We start from the raw sequence: 15,527 nt of genomic DNA, 5'->3' as shown, positions 1-15,527 counted from the left end.
AAGTCACAGGCACATGTTACACTGACAACTGGCATCAAACCATCTTATAAATTAATAATACCATTCTAGTTTAGACAAATACAGAATCACTTGTAAATAAACACACTGAATAAACTAGGAATATGGAAGTTTAGGGATGGATCCTGTTCACTGTTAGAAATTATTTTTCCTTTAAAGTACATTCCCATCTGTTTTGTGATACAACAAAACATGTTTGGGGTAGCAGAGTAGGAAACAGACATTTCATGCAAAGCAGACAGAACAGCCAGTGAAAAGACATGAAAGTAAAGGTGGCTCCATACTTCAAGTGAAAATTAGATTAATTAGATAATCACAAATTTAGTTTTCAATTTAATCACATCAATCCCCAGTTGTCCTCACAGCATGCAAAATTCAGAGAACTTATGTTGATGCATCTGTGAGGTAAGGACCAGAAACTGTAATGAGCTTCAACCCTGCTGGGAACACTCAGCTTTCACCTGAGCTGTCCAAGGATTGTTTATACCACACATTTCATTAAAACACAAATCTGTAACATTTGCTAGATTTAAGTTCTTCCTGTAATAATTCCAAATTACAAATTATAAATATGGAGTCAGCTGGGTTAGAATTATAATAGGTAAAAATTATAGCAAATGTGTTTAGGTAAAACTAGGTAAAATTATAACATGAATATGGAGTCAGCTGTTACTACAAAGAAAAATGAAGATGATTTGGTTAATAAAAACAGAGAAAGAGGTATTGCAAGGTAGAAAAAAAATCAAGTTTAAACCAGCATTTGTTACATGTATTGCTAGAACCACATACCATCAATGGCAAATCTTCTAAGGTACTGCTGGTGATTTCCTCAGAAGAAGCAACACCAAGAAACCAGCAACAGTACATTACAAGTTGCCATTGCTGCAGGAACCTGCATGCACAAAACTGATGGGAAACCATGTTCTCCCTGGCTGACCTAATCACAGTGTAGGGTAGGAGTGGAGGGGGAAGGGACGCTGAGTGCTCACCAGGTGTAACGGCAGGAAAAAAAGAAACAGAAAGGTCATGCTTATCCCAAGGGGAAAAATGCAAAATTAAACACAGACTGATGCAGATGAAGTTTTGTCATTGTTATTAATATTCCATGTGGATCTGTAGTTACCACAGAGGAGAAAACAGGTAGTTTTATTGAAGGGAATATTGTTCTCCTTCAATTTCAAAGCATTACATGTGTAACTCGCTCAAAAAGAAGAGATGTGATCCTTAAAATATTCTTGTGTTTTCATACTGAACTTCCAAACTGGCAAATGAAGAATGACTCAACCACAGATTAAAAACAGAAGGCTCAAATTAACTAACTGAGTTATTTATGATGGTAGATCACACACATTAAAATTTGCCATTAATCCCCAAATAGGGAACTACCAGGACAAAAATTATAATCTAGCACTAGATGGCACAGAAAAAAAAAGGCAGTAAAAACTACCTGAAATTTAACCAGACTTTTATAAGTTTTAGTCAAAGGCTGCTTCATTGTTTCATTAAGAATTTAGAAATTCTTAGAAAGAATTTTAGAAAACTATAAAACCTGAGATTACTTGAAATGTTGGTTTTTTGTAGGTAATTTAGTCTTTTTAACTAACTCCATTGATTTGCAGTTAATGTTACCCAGCTGACCTATGTAACTGACACTAACAAATTACTGAATATCCTTAGAAGTTTCTCATTAATTTTATTTAAAGAGAAACTCTCTCTCAGGTACATTTTACTAAGCACCACATTCATTCATCAAATTCTAACCAATGCTACAGTTCCCCACACCTTCACTGTGTTCACTACAGGCAACTTCAAGTGGTGAACTTCTTGTTCATTGATAATTAACAGGCAGATAATAAGCTTTTCAAAGGAAATTCAAGCAGTATCACAGAGCAGCAACTCAGATGGCAAACAGAACGAGCACAACTACTCATCAAATTGATAACAAAAAACCAAATGTATGAGGAACAGGTTCACAGAAATATGAAAAATTAGAAATTGCAAATTTAAGCAATTTCACTGGCTCAACAAAGCTTTTGACTACAGAAATGAGTCATGGTGGTGTGCAATCAAACACATGTATCATGTACAACTCTGATAATTTTATCTTAAATAAGACAATTTACCTTCTCTCTCCTCCTCAATCTGAGCCATTCTCAAGGCCATAGCAGATTTCTCTTCTCTGACTTGATCATGGGACTCCTCTGACTCTTGTACATTTTCTTGCCATTCCAAGAGCTGACTCTGCAACTCATCCACACTACCTGATTCACTGGCCTAACAAGAGAAATTGTACATTAAAATACATTTATTGAATCCCACTGCAAAGAGAAGTAACATTTGTTTTAAGTTGTCAAACAATCCACAGAGAAAACAATCCACAGAGAAAACAATCCACAGAGAAAACAATCCACAGAGAAAACAATCCACTGTAATTCACCACTATGTAATGAAGTGAAAATTTCCAGTCTGTTACTTAAAAGCCTCCCCACTTCATAAAATGGAAGTGCTGCTCCCAATTACATTTTTAATCTGAAATATTTTAAATGAAATATGGCTTTTTTAACCAAAATACATTTTCATCTTAGCAAATATCAAAGTAAAACTATATTTCTGTCTCCATGTGGGGTAAGAAATATCTTTTTTTGTGTCAACAGAATAAAAATGTTTCTGCCTTTTCAACAAAAGAAAAAAACTTCTTAACAAATTTTGGAAAAAACAATTAAATTTTGCTAAAAATGGAATTAACTGTTTCAAACTGGCTCTGCTGCTAGGGCTGCACAAAGTTACTGTGAATGATGAGTACAGTTAATCCATTTAAAGCCCTTTAGCAGTGCTTTCTGTGCCTTGTCACTTTCTTTTCCAGACATGTACATTTGTCAAGGTTACAGCTATTATTTCCTTCTGAAAGCTATTTGTATTGCATCCAAAATAACAGCCACAATTTGATGGCTCATGTTAAATGCAACTAAATAAGCAGTAAGCTGCTTGGGAAAATAAAATTTAAGCTATGTGGAAAAGTAAGTAGAAACTGATCTTTTTAAGGAATTCAAAACCTGCCAACTTGTTACCCAACTGAACAGCTACTGACTCTGACAATTCCATGTATCACTAAATTAATTCCATGTATCACTAATCCAAAATGCAGCTAACACACTTCTCCAAGTCTAATTAGCCCTGAGTTAATCAAGAACTCATACAAATCAATTGACAGTTAACCTGTGAAGCTGCCCTCTTTGTAACTTGGTCAAGATCAGCTTGCAACTTCCTTTGCTGCTCTTCATAGACTTCCAGCTTAGTCAGCAATTCTTCTATAAAAACATAGTAAATTTGAGTCATTAGGACACAAAAGTAGAAGGAAGATCAGTAATAAAACAAAGATTGGAAATTAAAATTCAGATAATTAATTTCAGCTAGAAAACCTCTGTTGGGCTGTGATGTCCATGCACTCATGAATCTGACTTTTTATTATATATTGGTAAGAGATTTAAATCTAACCTGCCAATAGACTAATGAACTGAAAATACTGAAGTTCTTCATTTACACAAATATGTCACAGAAAATAACACAAAATGAAACAGAAAAATCAGTGAGCTCCCTACTTCAAACTATCTCAGGCTTCAAGCATAAATTCTCTCTCAAACCCTTACAAAACAAAAGATAATTCTTAATTTACTTGAAACTCACTGCTCTGTGAATTTTTTTGTATAAACTCCAATAAGTTTTCCAATGGTCTCATCTTCCTGCCTAAGAAGATGCTTCTTCCACTCCCAGGAAAAATTTACACATACTCTGTCTAAGCCTAAATGCAACAAGAATTATGCACAGGTAGATTTAAGGAAGGAAAAGCTGAGCTGTAACTCTGACTTAAGACCTGTGAGCTGTTATTTCAAGTTACATGAAGTTACATCAGAATACTTTAAAAATATATATATATGCAATTTGAAAACTGAGAAAGTTAATTTGTCTCTTTACTTTGGAGCAATTGCAAAAGACAAATATTTTTGTTTTACCATTTTGAGTTCTGATTTCATGTAATGATTGCAGTTTTGACTGTAGTTCTTCATTTTCAGTTTCTAATTCTGAGACACGATTGTTTAAGGCAGAGACATCATTATTCTTTGATGAAAACTAAAAGAAAAAATGGTTATGGGTTTTTCAAATGCACCAAAGCACCAGAAACACAACAAACTCAAGCCACCTTTTCTTTTTTCTGATTTTTTTACTAATCATTTTTACAAATTTACTCCTGAATGCTGGTAACACCATTTTGTAGTATTCTTTTTTCAACTTCATCCTTTATCAACATTTTATGTCCATACAATTTGTATATATTATTTAAACATAAAGATACTCTGAGTAAATTATTTTAATATTCCATTTATCCCAAATATTGTTTTTCTTGAGTAAAATCTCCAAGCACAGTAGTTTAATACAGGTATGGGATATTGAATATAACATTACACATACATTTTTTAGCTCATCCTCTAGTTGTTTGATTCTTGATTTAGACCAAGCCTTCATTTTCAGAAACTTTGCTTCAGATTTGCTGGCCTCTTCTGTTTTCAATTTCACTTGTACTAAGAAACATGACACAAAAATATTTTAAACTCAAAAAAAAAAAAAGATTAATACAAGACCTGTGTTTAATACTTATGCAGTTTGAAATTCTACACTCACACAAGGCAACTGCATTGAAAAAAACCCACAAAAATAAGAAATGTATTGAGTTCATGCAGTTATCTTGGCATTCCTATAACCCTTATTATTAAAATATTTGAGTATAGATACTTTTTAATTAGAGTGGTAACAACTTCTACCAAATTTAATGTAGTTCTAACTTGGAAGAGGTATGAAATTGGCATATAAAAGGTAGAAGTCTGGAGTAAAGGAACCCTTGACACAGATCAGCATTTTCACTAGGATACCTTCTAAATCTTCCATCTTCTCTTTGGTTATAGACTCCAGATCTCCAACTTCTTTTGCATTACTTTGCCCTCTACCACTTAATTCTTCCACTTGTTTCTTAAGCTGAACTAGGGCCTGATCTTTCTCTTGCAGCTCAGTTTCATGTTTCTCTTGAATTTCATGCAGTTCAGCATTATATTTCTCCTTCACTTTTGTCATTTCAAGCTCATGTTTCTCCATCATGTCTTTTAACTGGGCTCTCATTACATGTTTCTCAGCATCCAGTTTAGACTGGAGGTTTTCTTTTTCAGACACAACACGTTTCAGGTTTTCATTAATCTCCTGTAAAAACAAAACAAAAACCAAACCAAACAAAAAAAACACACCTTTATATTTTAACACAAAGCCTCCTTACTTCTACTGTCAAATATTATATCTGTGTGCCTACATATATTACCAGCAGAAATCAATGCTACTCTTGGTAACGTGGCTTGGTACAAAAACTACTCAGCTCTGACTTTCCAAGACAGAAGTGGTGACCTGAGCAAAATGGATCATTAGCTGAGTGCAAACTGCATGCAACCTCTCCCATAGGTGAAAATGGGATTAAAAAAAAAAAAAGAACATTTGGTTGTATGTCTCACTAAAAAAAAAATGGAAGCAGATCTTCAACAGATTAAGAATGCTTGGTACAATGTCACCCAGATGTTGTCACCTTCATCCATTAAAGTTGGTAAATTTCTCTAGATTTCAGTATTTTGCTGCTAAATAGGTTTTCTCTTAGTGAAGGCATAACACATGGGGAGGACAAATGAAACAGGCTCAAACTACTGTATATCCTGACTACCTGAGCAGAACATCTATCTGGGTACATGGCTGAAACTATTTCTAAAAGATTTTGATTCTGGCAGCCCTCTTGGTAAGTGGAAAATTTGTTGGAAATAGTACAGGTGAAATGCTGGAACTAGCACAACCCAGACAGTCAACAATGTGTCTGTTTCAGCCAAGAGTCCCAAAAGCCCATCTGAGAGGCTGCAAGATCCTTCTCCTACAGTGTCAAACTGAAGCAGGACCACTCAAAGGCTGTATCAGAGTTCATGTTGGATGCTCAAAAACAAAGAAGTTTGCTTAGGTGTTGCTTTTGCAAGCAGTAGAACTACAGGAAAAGAAAAGGCAATTAGGAAAACAGTTCCTTGGAAGAAAAAAGACCTCAGTTTTGGGACTCACTGCAATATCCAAGAGTGAAAATCTTTTGACAGCAAAGTCTTCCCTACATGGCAAGATCCCAAAATGAATCAAGACAAACTATGGGTGAGAGTTCATAGTTTTATAATTTATGGATTTAACTTCTCCAAGTTAATTTCATAACTGGAATTAATCTTTGTTTGCACAACCATGACTGCATTATTGCACATGTCAAAGCCTCCCAAAGAACTGCCTAAATCTGTTATGCAAAATCATCTTCTGAACATAATCAAACAGCTTTCTCAGCTTCTCTTTGATATGGTGAGATATCTCTTACTTTCAGTTGCTGATCCTTGTCATCCAGTTCTTTCTGCAAGATATCTATCACCTGTGTCCTTCCCAGCATGACTTCTTCCTTTTCATGGAGCTTCTGTTTCAAGGCCTTTAGTAGCTAGCACCAAAAAGAAAAAAAGAAATAAATCAAACAATCAGTGAAGGAGAGAAAATTTTCAGAAGTGAAAGAAAAAGACTTACATTTATTTTTCCAACCAGACATCTGAACTATGTTGCTGTAGTTCCATGATGCCAAATTCCCATGTCTAAACTAAATCAAAGCAAGCTATTGAATTTCCAAAGCAACATACCTGCTCTAGGTCAGCACTTGCATCAGATTTAGCAGCTAATTTAAAGAGCTCCTGCTCATGCTTTTCTCTCTGTGCTACCAGTTCCTTTTCCTTCTCCTGGATAATATTTTGAAACACACGTACCTAAAATCACATAAAAAATAAATATGAAAACAGTCCACAAAGGAACAGTACACTAAGTTGTATGCTTGAAGCTACAGGAAGATAATGTATTCTACCTGAAGTCTCAATTTTGCTTCCACTTCTCAGTTACTAATCATCTGCCAGTGATAACTGATGTCAGTGATGCATACAGATAAACCTCCACCTTACAGAGCATTTGTCTCAATATCACAGCAACAAACTTCAAATGAGAAGCAACAAACTTTAAATGAGAAGCATGGTACCATTCATCTTTACTCACAATTTCCCCAAAATTAAAGATGGCATTTTTTAACTTTTGAGACAGAAACACTCCAGCCAAGATAACACTACTTCCACCAGAGAATGTAAATGTTTTTACAGTGTGTTTACTTACATTTTCCATATAGGTAGCTTCTTTTCCTTGGAAACGCTCTCTTTCTTTGCTCTGAATATTTTTAAGACTCTCAATTTGTTCCTTGAACAAGCTACATTTTTCTTCACTGTCCCCAACCTTCTTGGTGAGGTTCTGAACTAGAATCTCCATGCTCTGTAGTGATGACTCCTTAACAGCCAGCTGATTCTTGAGAATGCAAACCAAAAGACAATTAAAGGAATGGACCCAGAAGGAAGAGTTACAGCAACCATCAAGAAGCCACCTCCTAGGCTCTCCCTCAGTAAAAGCAACAAACTCAAAATTCAGGATTGGGTTTGATTTTAATAAACACTGTCAGCAGATTCTGAAGTTGATCCTAACACATATTAGTGATACTGACAAAAGAAGTAAATAAATATTGACCTACTAACATCAATGAAAATAATAAATAAAGAATTTTTATTCACATGAATAAGTGCAGAGGATTTGTGCTTCAGAGAAGGATCCACCGTACAACACATCAGAATTCGATGATTCCTTGAAATCTCTATGGAGATTTTATATCTGAGCTGCTAAAATACCTTCAATTCTTCATTGGGCAAAAGCATTTCATTGGCAACACCACTTGATCCATATGCCATCTGTAAATCAATGATGTAGGCATCTCTGTCAGCCAGCTTCTTCTCTTTCTCTGCCAGCATGGCATCCATTTCAGCTCCACGACTGCGCTGAGCCTCCAGTTCAACATTCTGAAAGTAAGAAGACAGCACTGCTTGTAAGCTGTGCTTCCACCACCTACAGAAGAAGGGTTTCATTATCTCCTTATTGTCTGTTTTAGGATAGTGGAAAAATTCCCAGATTTATAACCTCGTTCAGTTTCAGCAGAAATCCTGAATTACTGAAAGTCTGAAGCAGTCACATTCCTGCCACTTTCTACAGTCATCAGTCAGGTCCAAAAATCACATTGCTGCACAGAACAACTACAAACCATAACAAGAAACCATCCCTTGCTTAGATTTCTTCCTTCTATATTTTTGCAACAAGAAAAACTGAAACAAAACAGCAGTTTTGAAAATACAAGATTAAAATACAACATTAGCACACGAAGTTCATATTTGTGTCTTCTATACCACTTATTTTCAAACAACTACAGAAGCATGCTTGAGGATTCTCTGCTCACTGAAGACAGTGACAGAATTCTCACAGCATGTTTGCTCAAGTTGTTGTACATAAACTTCTGTCTACTGAACAGAAAACTCTCAGCATACCTGTTTAATAAACATAATTAAATATAAATTCAAATAATTATATTTAAACATAATCCTACACCACAGATATGCAAAACCACACACTTAGCATTATCTGAAACACCACCTTCTTTTGTAACTCTTCATTTTTTTGTGTGATCTGGGATTCTAGTTCTTCAATTCTCCTTCTCAGCACTAGTATTTTCCCACGATTTGCTGCAGCATGTTCCTGGTCTCCCTCTTTTGATGCCTGCAAGAAGAGGGAGGTTTGCATTTTGTAAATAGGTAATACCTGACTTCCTTACCTCTACCTATTCAGATGATACTGGTGAGACAAAGTGGACTTCACTTATTGTTTGTCCTTCAGTTCTCTTATGTATTACATTTTCCATGTAGAAGCTAGACAAATCAGGCACAGAATTTGTATGGAGCTTGCAGAAAATCCTCATATTTAAATTATTAATTATATTTACTGCTGCAAATTGGACTGGAATGGGCAATAAGGGCACTAGTTTCCTCTGGCAATTGTAACCCATATAATCTGGTAAATTTGAACTTCAGTTCCACTTTTGAGTCCAGCACACAAAGCTGTCTGCAGCCTTACAGCATGATGTCTGCTCTGACATGTGAGGACACTTACCTTTTTTTGCTCTGCTTTTGCCTCTAAGCCCCCTGACACTGATAACTGTTTCTTAAGTTCTTCTAGTTGTGAGGTTAAGGATGCAACCTTGGCTTTGTTTTGCAGCTTCAACTTGGAAAGTTTGGCATCAGCAGATTCCTTCTCCTCCTACAAGCATCAAAGTCAGGAAGGACTAAATTAGCTACATGAACAACTGTGTCCTTCCATTCTCCCATTAAAAAAGAAATATAAAATGATTACCAAAAAATCTTTTCCCTGAAGAGAGTTTAGAAAGTCACAAGCAACAGGTCTGCATATATGAAACAACAACCCTTTCAAGATTTACACTTTCTGCACCTGGTTATTATTACCATAAAAGAACTCAGAGCATCACAATGTGAGAAATTTTCCTATTTTTTAAAAGCCATATAGATTCAGGGCTTGATTTTTTCTTTAACAAGAAGAATTGTGGTTGTTTTTTTAAAAGTAAAGACATGCTTTCATAATACTATAAAAATGTGTTTCATTTTGTTTAGAGAGACAACTTATTTACAATCAATTTTAGAAATTTCAACACTTTAACACTTGGTTGTTGATGTTCAGAGAAGACATTTTTTTTCATGTGCAAAAAATAGTCTCTTGTGGGAAGAGACCAACTGTGTATCTGTTTAAGTAACAAAGTAAAGAAAAATAAACCCACAAAACACTTCAGATTGTTAAATCCTTACTAGCACATTCCGTCCTAATGCAGAGGATAATATGTAGTAGCATTAATAGTAAGATCATGAGACAACAAAAAGCCATTTATAGTGGAAGGAAAAATAAAAAGTATCTACAGAAATTTGGGTTGAGGTAAACTGGCTTCTCACTAAAAGTTCAGTAATGATTTGGAGAGCATTTTTTCCCATATTTAGCCTAAAATGACCAGGCACCCCTAGGTCTCAGGAAGTCAGTCTGTCCCTTGCAATTATTAAGTGCATCTGTTCATGCAAAGAACATGTGTCATCTGTGTAATCCCCAAGCCCAGTTACAATTTTGGAACAGAAGACACAGTGGAAAAAAACAGCAAGATCCAGCAAGCATAACAGCTAACTGTGGTCAATCTTTACTGTGTTCCTAGAATTGCTGTAAATTACCATAAGCCTCTATACAAGAAACCTGCTTATGATTAAAATAAATCCAACCTTTGGTCCTGTTTTAACCATTTTTTTTGACAAGAATGCACACACAGTACCTTTAACTGAAGATCTTTGTTCTGAAGCTCAGCATCCTTCTCTCTGACAAGCTCCTTTAGCTGTGCTACCAGCTGTTCAGTACTTCTCAGCTGTTCAGTCAAATCTGTCACTGACATGCTTCCTGCATCTTGGGAGCCTGCAGCCTTCAGACATTAAGTATACTTAGAACAAACAAAATGGTGCAGACAATACTGCTTCTGCAAGAAGTCTTCAGCTGGTGTTTGTCTGGGTTTTTTTAAAAAACATTCAGCAAATCTTTATTAGAGTGCAATGCTAAGCCTTATATATACTATATGTGGTTTTAGCAACTTTGATGGACATATGAAACTACAAACCTTAGAAACAGGTTTAGGAATATTACTTTGAAATCTAGCAAAACCATCTGAGTATCTAAAACTGGTTTTTGTCATTTATTGGGTTTGAATCGTAACAACCAGCAGTGTTACTAAACCTAGTGGAAACAAAATATTGATATTGGACATAATATAGGTAAAAAAATACACTGGGGATAAAGCTTAGGTAATTCTTACAGATGTTTTTTTAAAGCAAGATGAGCATGGTGAAGAGGAACAGAGGAGCTGTGTTCCCCACAAGAGATTAAATACCAACCAGGCAAGAAGCAAGAGGCCAACCTGACTTTTACAGTCCTAAAACTGAGTCATGGTAGAACTAGTTAAGCAACTTATTTACAAAAGAGCAAGTACATACGATTAGTATATCATCAAATAAAGATTTTCTGTATCAGAAATTCTTAAGAAAATATAATTTTATAGTAATTCAGTACTTACTACTGTTTTGGAAGGAGAATCCTCCCCACTACCCCATTTCCACATAGTTTCACGATGGCTACAAAAACATAATTAATACCACAGTAAGTATCAGTGACTTTCAGATAACTGTAACAATCTCATACTTCTCTATATATATTTCACTGCAAAATGCTTGAAATTCATTTGTTCTATTCTGACAGTACATTTCTAGCTATTGCAAAATAAGTAAACTGTGTATAAAATACACATATTATGCATTTTCTAAAAACTGCTAGTCAGCAAAGCTTCAATACTACAAAAAATAATCCAAAGAAGTCTTCCAAGAGTAAATGCCACAAAGTATTATCCAGCATAGTTGCTTCTCCCATTTATAAGATACAAACCACATATAATTTGCTAACATTTAACCTGACCTTCAACACTGCTTGCCACTGCAATGTAACAGGGATTACATCAGAGCAGATTTTTAAAAAATCATATATATAAAGACTAAAAACATGAAAGAACATCCAACTCCTTTAACTGCTGTGCAACTGCTGCATATCTGAAAAATATAAGCAGCACTGCAACCTTTGAGGTCACTGATCAGCATATAAAATGCCTGCAACTGAAGCAACATTGAATTGTTCCTTGCTCCTCTTGCTCACAGTCAAGCACCACAAACTATTAAATGGTACCAAACATCAGTAGTTTCTGAACACAGAAAGCTGAAGCTTCCTAATAAACACAAGTACAGGCCACAGCAAAGTTTTAACAAGCAAAATCCTAAATATTGTGTAGGTACAAGGTTAAAACCTCTACTGAATGATAGTGACAAACGTGGCTGAGCAAAAAAAAAACAAAATGGGAAAAGCCTGTGTAATAGCCCATGCAGTAAACTCCAAACTGCGTCTTGGAGATACAATCCTAAGAGCAGATCAACACATCTTGCTCAACTTCTGGATGCCATCCCACATAGCAGCATCAAGTGAGAGCTGCTGTACCTGTTCAGCAATTTTCACTCTCCATTAGCAACATCCAGAGGCAAATAATCTGTCCTTTCAAATCTCTATTGCAGACTTTTGAAATACACAGATACAGATCAGTCCTGAGTTTAGAAACCAGTTTACAATAAACTTTAGCATGTAACTTAGCATAAAAAGATGCAGAATGATAGCAGAGGCTGTTTTGAAAGCTGTTTATCATTTCAAAGCTAAAACCACAAATCTCAGAATACAATCTGTGGCCTACATTATCTGCAAGGCCAAACTGGCTTATGCTAAGATTCTTTTCAAACACTAAAATCAACAAACAAACCACAGGGACAAACCTGGGTATAAGAATTTGAGAGCTTCTAAGTAAAAATCCCTCAGATAACTCCTCCAGAGCTGCAACATCAAGTCTGTTCTCAGCAAAAAGCTCATTTCCAGATACCTACACAGATTACCCAGGTACAAAAAGGACAAAATGACTCACTAGATGGAATGTGTTCATTTGTATTTACTTTCTGAATACCTTAGCTCATTTCCAGCTCTGAAGCTTTTGCTCATTTCACTGCCAGCACTCCTGTCTGAATACCTTAACTGCTGCTTTCTGATGTATTTTTATTTATATCAGGGGCACTAAATATTGATGAGTTTTCCAAATCAAGCTGAGAAACAAAACTGAACAGACTTCTCTTACCCAGCAGGAAATCAAACAATAACGTTTTTTGCTCTTCTCCTGGGGGTGCAGACAGCAAGTTAAAGCCCTGAAGCTACTGAAGCTGCAACTTGAATGCTGGATCATTCAACTCTATTCCTTCTTTCTCCTTCCAGTACATCTAAACCCAATTCAGCTCAGTTTATAACACCATTTTCCTTCCTTTGGCAGCCCATGCCCTGGCCACAGCACTATCAGGCATTAAATATAAGACAAGCAGGAAGTTCACATGACCCATGACACCCTCTCTGAAGTCTTCACAGTGACAGATAATTTGACTTTCCTCTTTAAGTTCAAACCCCTTACCCTCACCCTGAAGGTTTCACAATCTTTACCTCTGCAAGTACCTCATCCTGCTTTTCATCTTGCTTACTCAGTTGGACTCTACGATCCTAAAGGTCTTTTCCAACCTAAATTATTTATTCTACAACTCTATTCTATTGTTTTGATAACCATTCTTTGCCATCCACTATGCACTCATTTCCATTAACCTCTTCTTCACTGAAGAACAGGCAGGAAAGTCAAACCTGTCACAAATTCCACAAGACACAGCAGAGCACCACTTAATTGTATGCAACAAGTTTCTCCTGATGCTCAAAGTACAACTGAAGTTTTGGCTCTTATTGTTATGGGATGTCATCAAAAAGAAAAGAGCCTTTGGCAGCTTTGCCTTCATACTCATCCATTCTGTTGTCCCAGCACTAGCTGCAGCCAAATCCAGCTAAAAAAAAAAAATAAATCTAACCATGTATTATTCATCACAGTATTTTCCAGCCTACTTAACTCCCCTGAGTCAGATTATCACAGGGCCCAGCACAAGGGGCACTCAGGAGCACATGCCAGCACACAGGACAAATTTCAGCAGCAGCTTGGAGTGAGGAGAGGTCACAGAAGTCTCACAGCTTGAAGGTGACCAATCTACTTGATGAAATACTGAACCACACTGTTACAAATACCAATTTGGATGATCACCCAGCCAAAGAAATAGTCCACCGACTCCCACAAAACTACTCCTGTTTGTCTAGCTTTCCTCCCCCACCTATTCCAAAGTCTTTCTGATATAAAGAATAGTTTCCATTCGAACTCTCCCTACAGAACCAGTAAGGTAGGACCTTTCCCATTTGCCTTGTGGAAATACAGACAATGGAAGAAAACAGTCAGAACTCTGCTCCTCCTACTACCAAACAAGGTAAGGGTAGTTCCCTTTCTCATCTCTTCCACAACAACAGAAAACCAGACAATAGCAGAAGTGTGTACAAACTCAGGTGTTTTCATATTTTAAATCGACTTCTTAGAAAAATTTTGTACTTTAAAAACACACACTGAAATATAAGCATTTTAATATAATTATTTCCTTATTGTTATCTGCATTTTTGTCTGCAACTCTTTGATGGCTTGCCAAGATGCTGATTCTTCTAATTAATAAGCTAAGCTTGTTTTCAAATGGTGTGTGCCATCTAAGACTTAAAAACTTTAAAACTGCACAAACATGTGAGATACAAATAAAAAAAAAGCACAAACACTGAAGCCGGGTTAATCCAACCACAAGCACTCTGTAAAGTTAACATAACAGTACATACACAGAATTATCACTTGTGTCTGTTACAAACCCAATTTCTCAATAACACTGACTTTTTTTCCCTCTTGAAAAATAACGAATCATTATTCTGTAACAATGCACTACTAGAGAAATAAAAGATCAGCCCAGCCGCCAGAGAAGCACAGGTGCATGTGCACTGCACAGAATTAGCTCTTCCCATCCAAGAAGAGCTGCAGCTCCTCCTTGTCTGGTCCTGCAGGGCAGAGCCGACCTCTGCCTGGAGGTGAACGACACTGACCCCCTGCTTGCCCCCCGCTCCCGACGGCGCTCCCCATGGTGAATTCCAAGCCCCACAGCGAGAAACACCTCCCAGTCCGCTTCACCCCGAGTCAGAAGGCAGGGACACCCCTTCCCCTGACAGAACCCAGCCCGGCTGCCTCCTTCCCCGCCTCACGGCCTGGCCTGCCCAGGGGACTCCCCCCCACAACCCTCCCCTGGAAGAAGGGGACGGGCCGAGACAGGTGCAGAGCCCTTCTCCAAAGCCCGGCAGCAGTCTGCCGAGGGGGAAAGAAAATAAAACCCGTTGGGACGAACCTCCGCTGCCTCACTCACCTGAGGGGTGGCGGTGGGGGGCGGCCGGACCCCTCGCAGCGTTCCTGCTCGCAGCCGCCGCCGCCTTTACCTCAGCGCGGCCCCCGCTGCATCCGCCACGCCCCGCCGGGAAGACGTCACGTAGGCGCGCAAGCGCCCCCTAGCGGGTCGGAGGACTGCGGTTCGGCTCCCGGGACCGCCCCGGGTCTGGGCCCAACACCGGGACCGGGACCTTGGAGGGGGAAGGTGTTGTCCCACACCTCCCAGCAACAGCCTGCGGATGTTTTAAAGGCTGATGGGCTGTTCGAAACGTCCCCGTGGCGAGCGAATAAAACTAAAAGAAAAAAAAGTTACCTGAGGAAAACTCAAAATGGTAAAAAAAAATAAATGTTACCTGAAGGAAAAAATGAGCCCCAAGGCTCCAAAAGAAAAAGAAAAGAGTGATTATTCAGTGGAAGAGAAAATAATGATCGAGGAGAGGCTCAGTGAGCTTGGTGGGGCTTTGCAAATGTGATGGATCCATCTGGAGGAGAAAAGGTGACCCTGAAATTCTTTTTGGACCAGAAAACCTTTTGCAGGTGACTGCTCGACTTCAAG

General features: G+C 37.5%; 1 protein-coding gene across 5 annotated transcripts in view; it reads right to left on the bottom strand.

The window, feature by feature from the left end:
* The window catches only part of LOC103532540 (golgin subfamily B member 1-like), a 39,869-nt gene extending 24,831 nt beyond the window's left edge, over positions 1 to 15,038 (bottom strand). For 2 of the 5 annotated variants that reach the window (XM_030451324.1, XM_030451325.1), the window contains exons 1-14: positions 14,952 to 15,038; positions 11,138 to 11,195; positions 10,349 to 10,492; positions 9,136 to 9,282; positions 8,623 to 8,745; positions 7,830 to 7,997; positions 7,270 to 7,455; positions 6,753 to 6,875; positions 6,446 to 6,559; positions 4,944 to 5,265; positions 4,486 to 4,595; positions 4,029 to 4,146; positions 3,235 to 3,326; positions 2,141 to 2,292 (exon numbers count right to left, since the gene is read on the bottom strand). In XM_030451324.1, coding sequence (XP_030307184.1) covers positions 2,141 to 2,292; positions 3,235 to 3,326; positions 4,029 to 4,146; positions 4,486 to 4,595; positions 4,944 to 5,265; positions 6,446 to 6,559; positions 6,753 to 6,875; positions 7,270 to 7,455; positions 7,830 to 7,997; positions 8,623 to 8,745; positions 9,136 to 9,282; positions 10,349 to 10,492; positions 11,138 to 11,182 — 1,844 coding nt within the window. In that variant the 5' untranslated portion in view covers positions 11,183 to 11,195; positions 14,952 to 15,038. The remainder of the gene's footprint in view (positions 1 to 2,140; positions 2,293 to 3,234; positions 3,327 to 4,028; positions 4,147 to 4,485; positions 4,596 to 4,943; positions 5,266 to 6,445; positions 6,560 to 6,752; positions 6,876 to 7,269; positions 7,456 to 7,829; positions 7,998 to 8,622; positions 8,746 to 9,135; positions 9,283 to 10,348; positions 10,493 to 11,137; positions 11,196 to 14,951) is intronic. The other 3 variants (XM_030451326.1, XM_030451327.1, XM_030451328.1) reach the window with 3 other exon arrangements.
* Between the last annotated feature and the right edge of the window lie 489 nt (positions 15,039 to 15,527).

This window comes from Calypte anna, chromosome 5 (genome assembly GCF_003957555.1).
Source record: "Calypte anna isolate BGI_N300 chromosome 5, bCalAnn1_v1.p, whole genome shotgun sequence".
Lineage (NCBI taxonomy): Eukaryota > Metazoa > Chordata > Aves > Apodiformes > Trochilidae > Calypte > Calypte anna.
Note: the sequence above shows the minus strand (reverse complement) of the source record. Positions and strands in the feature narration are given on the sequence as shown.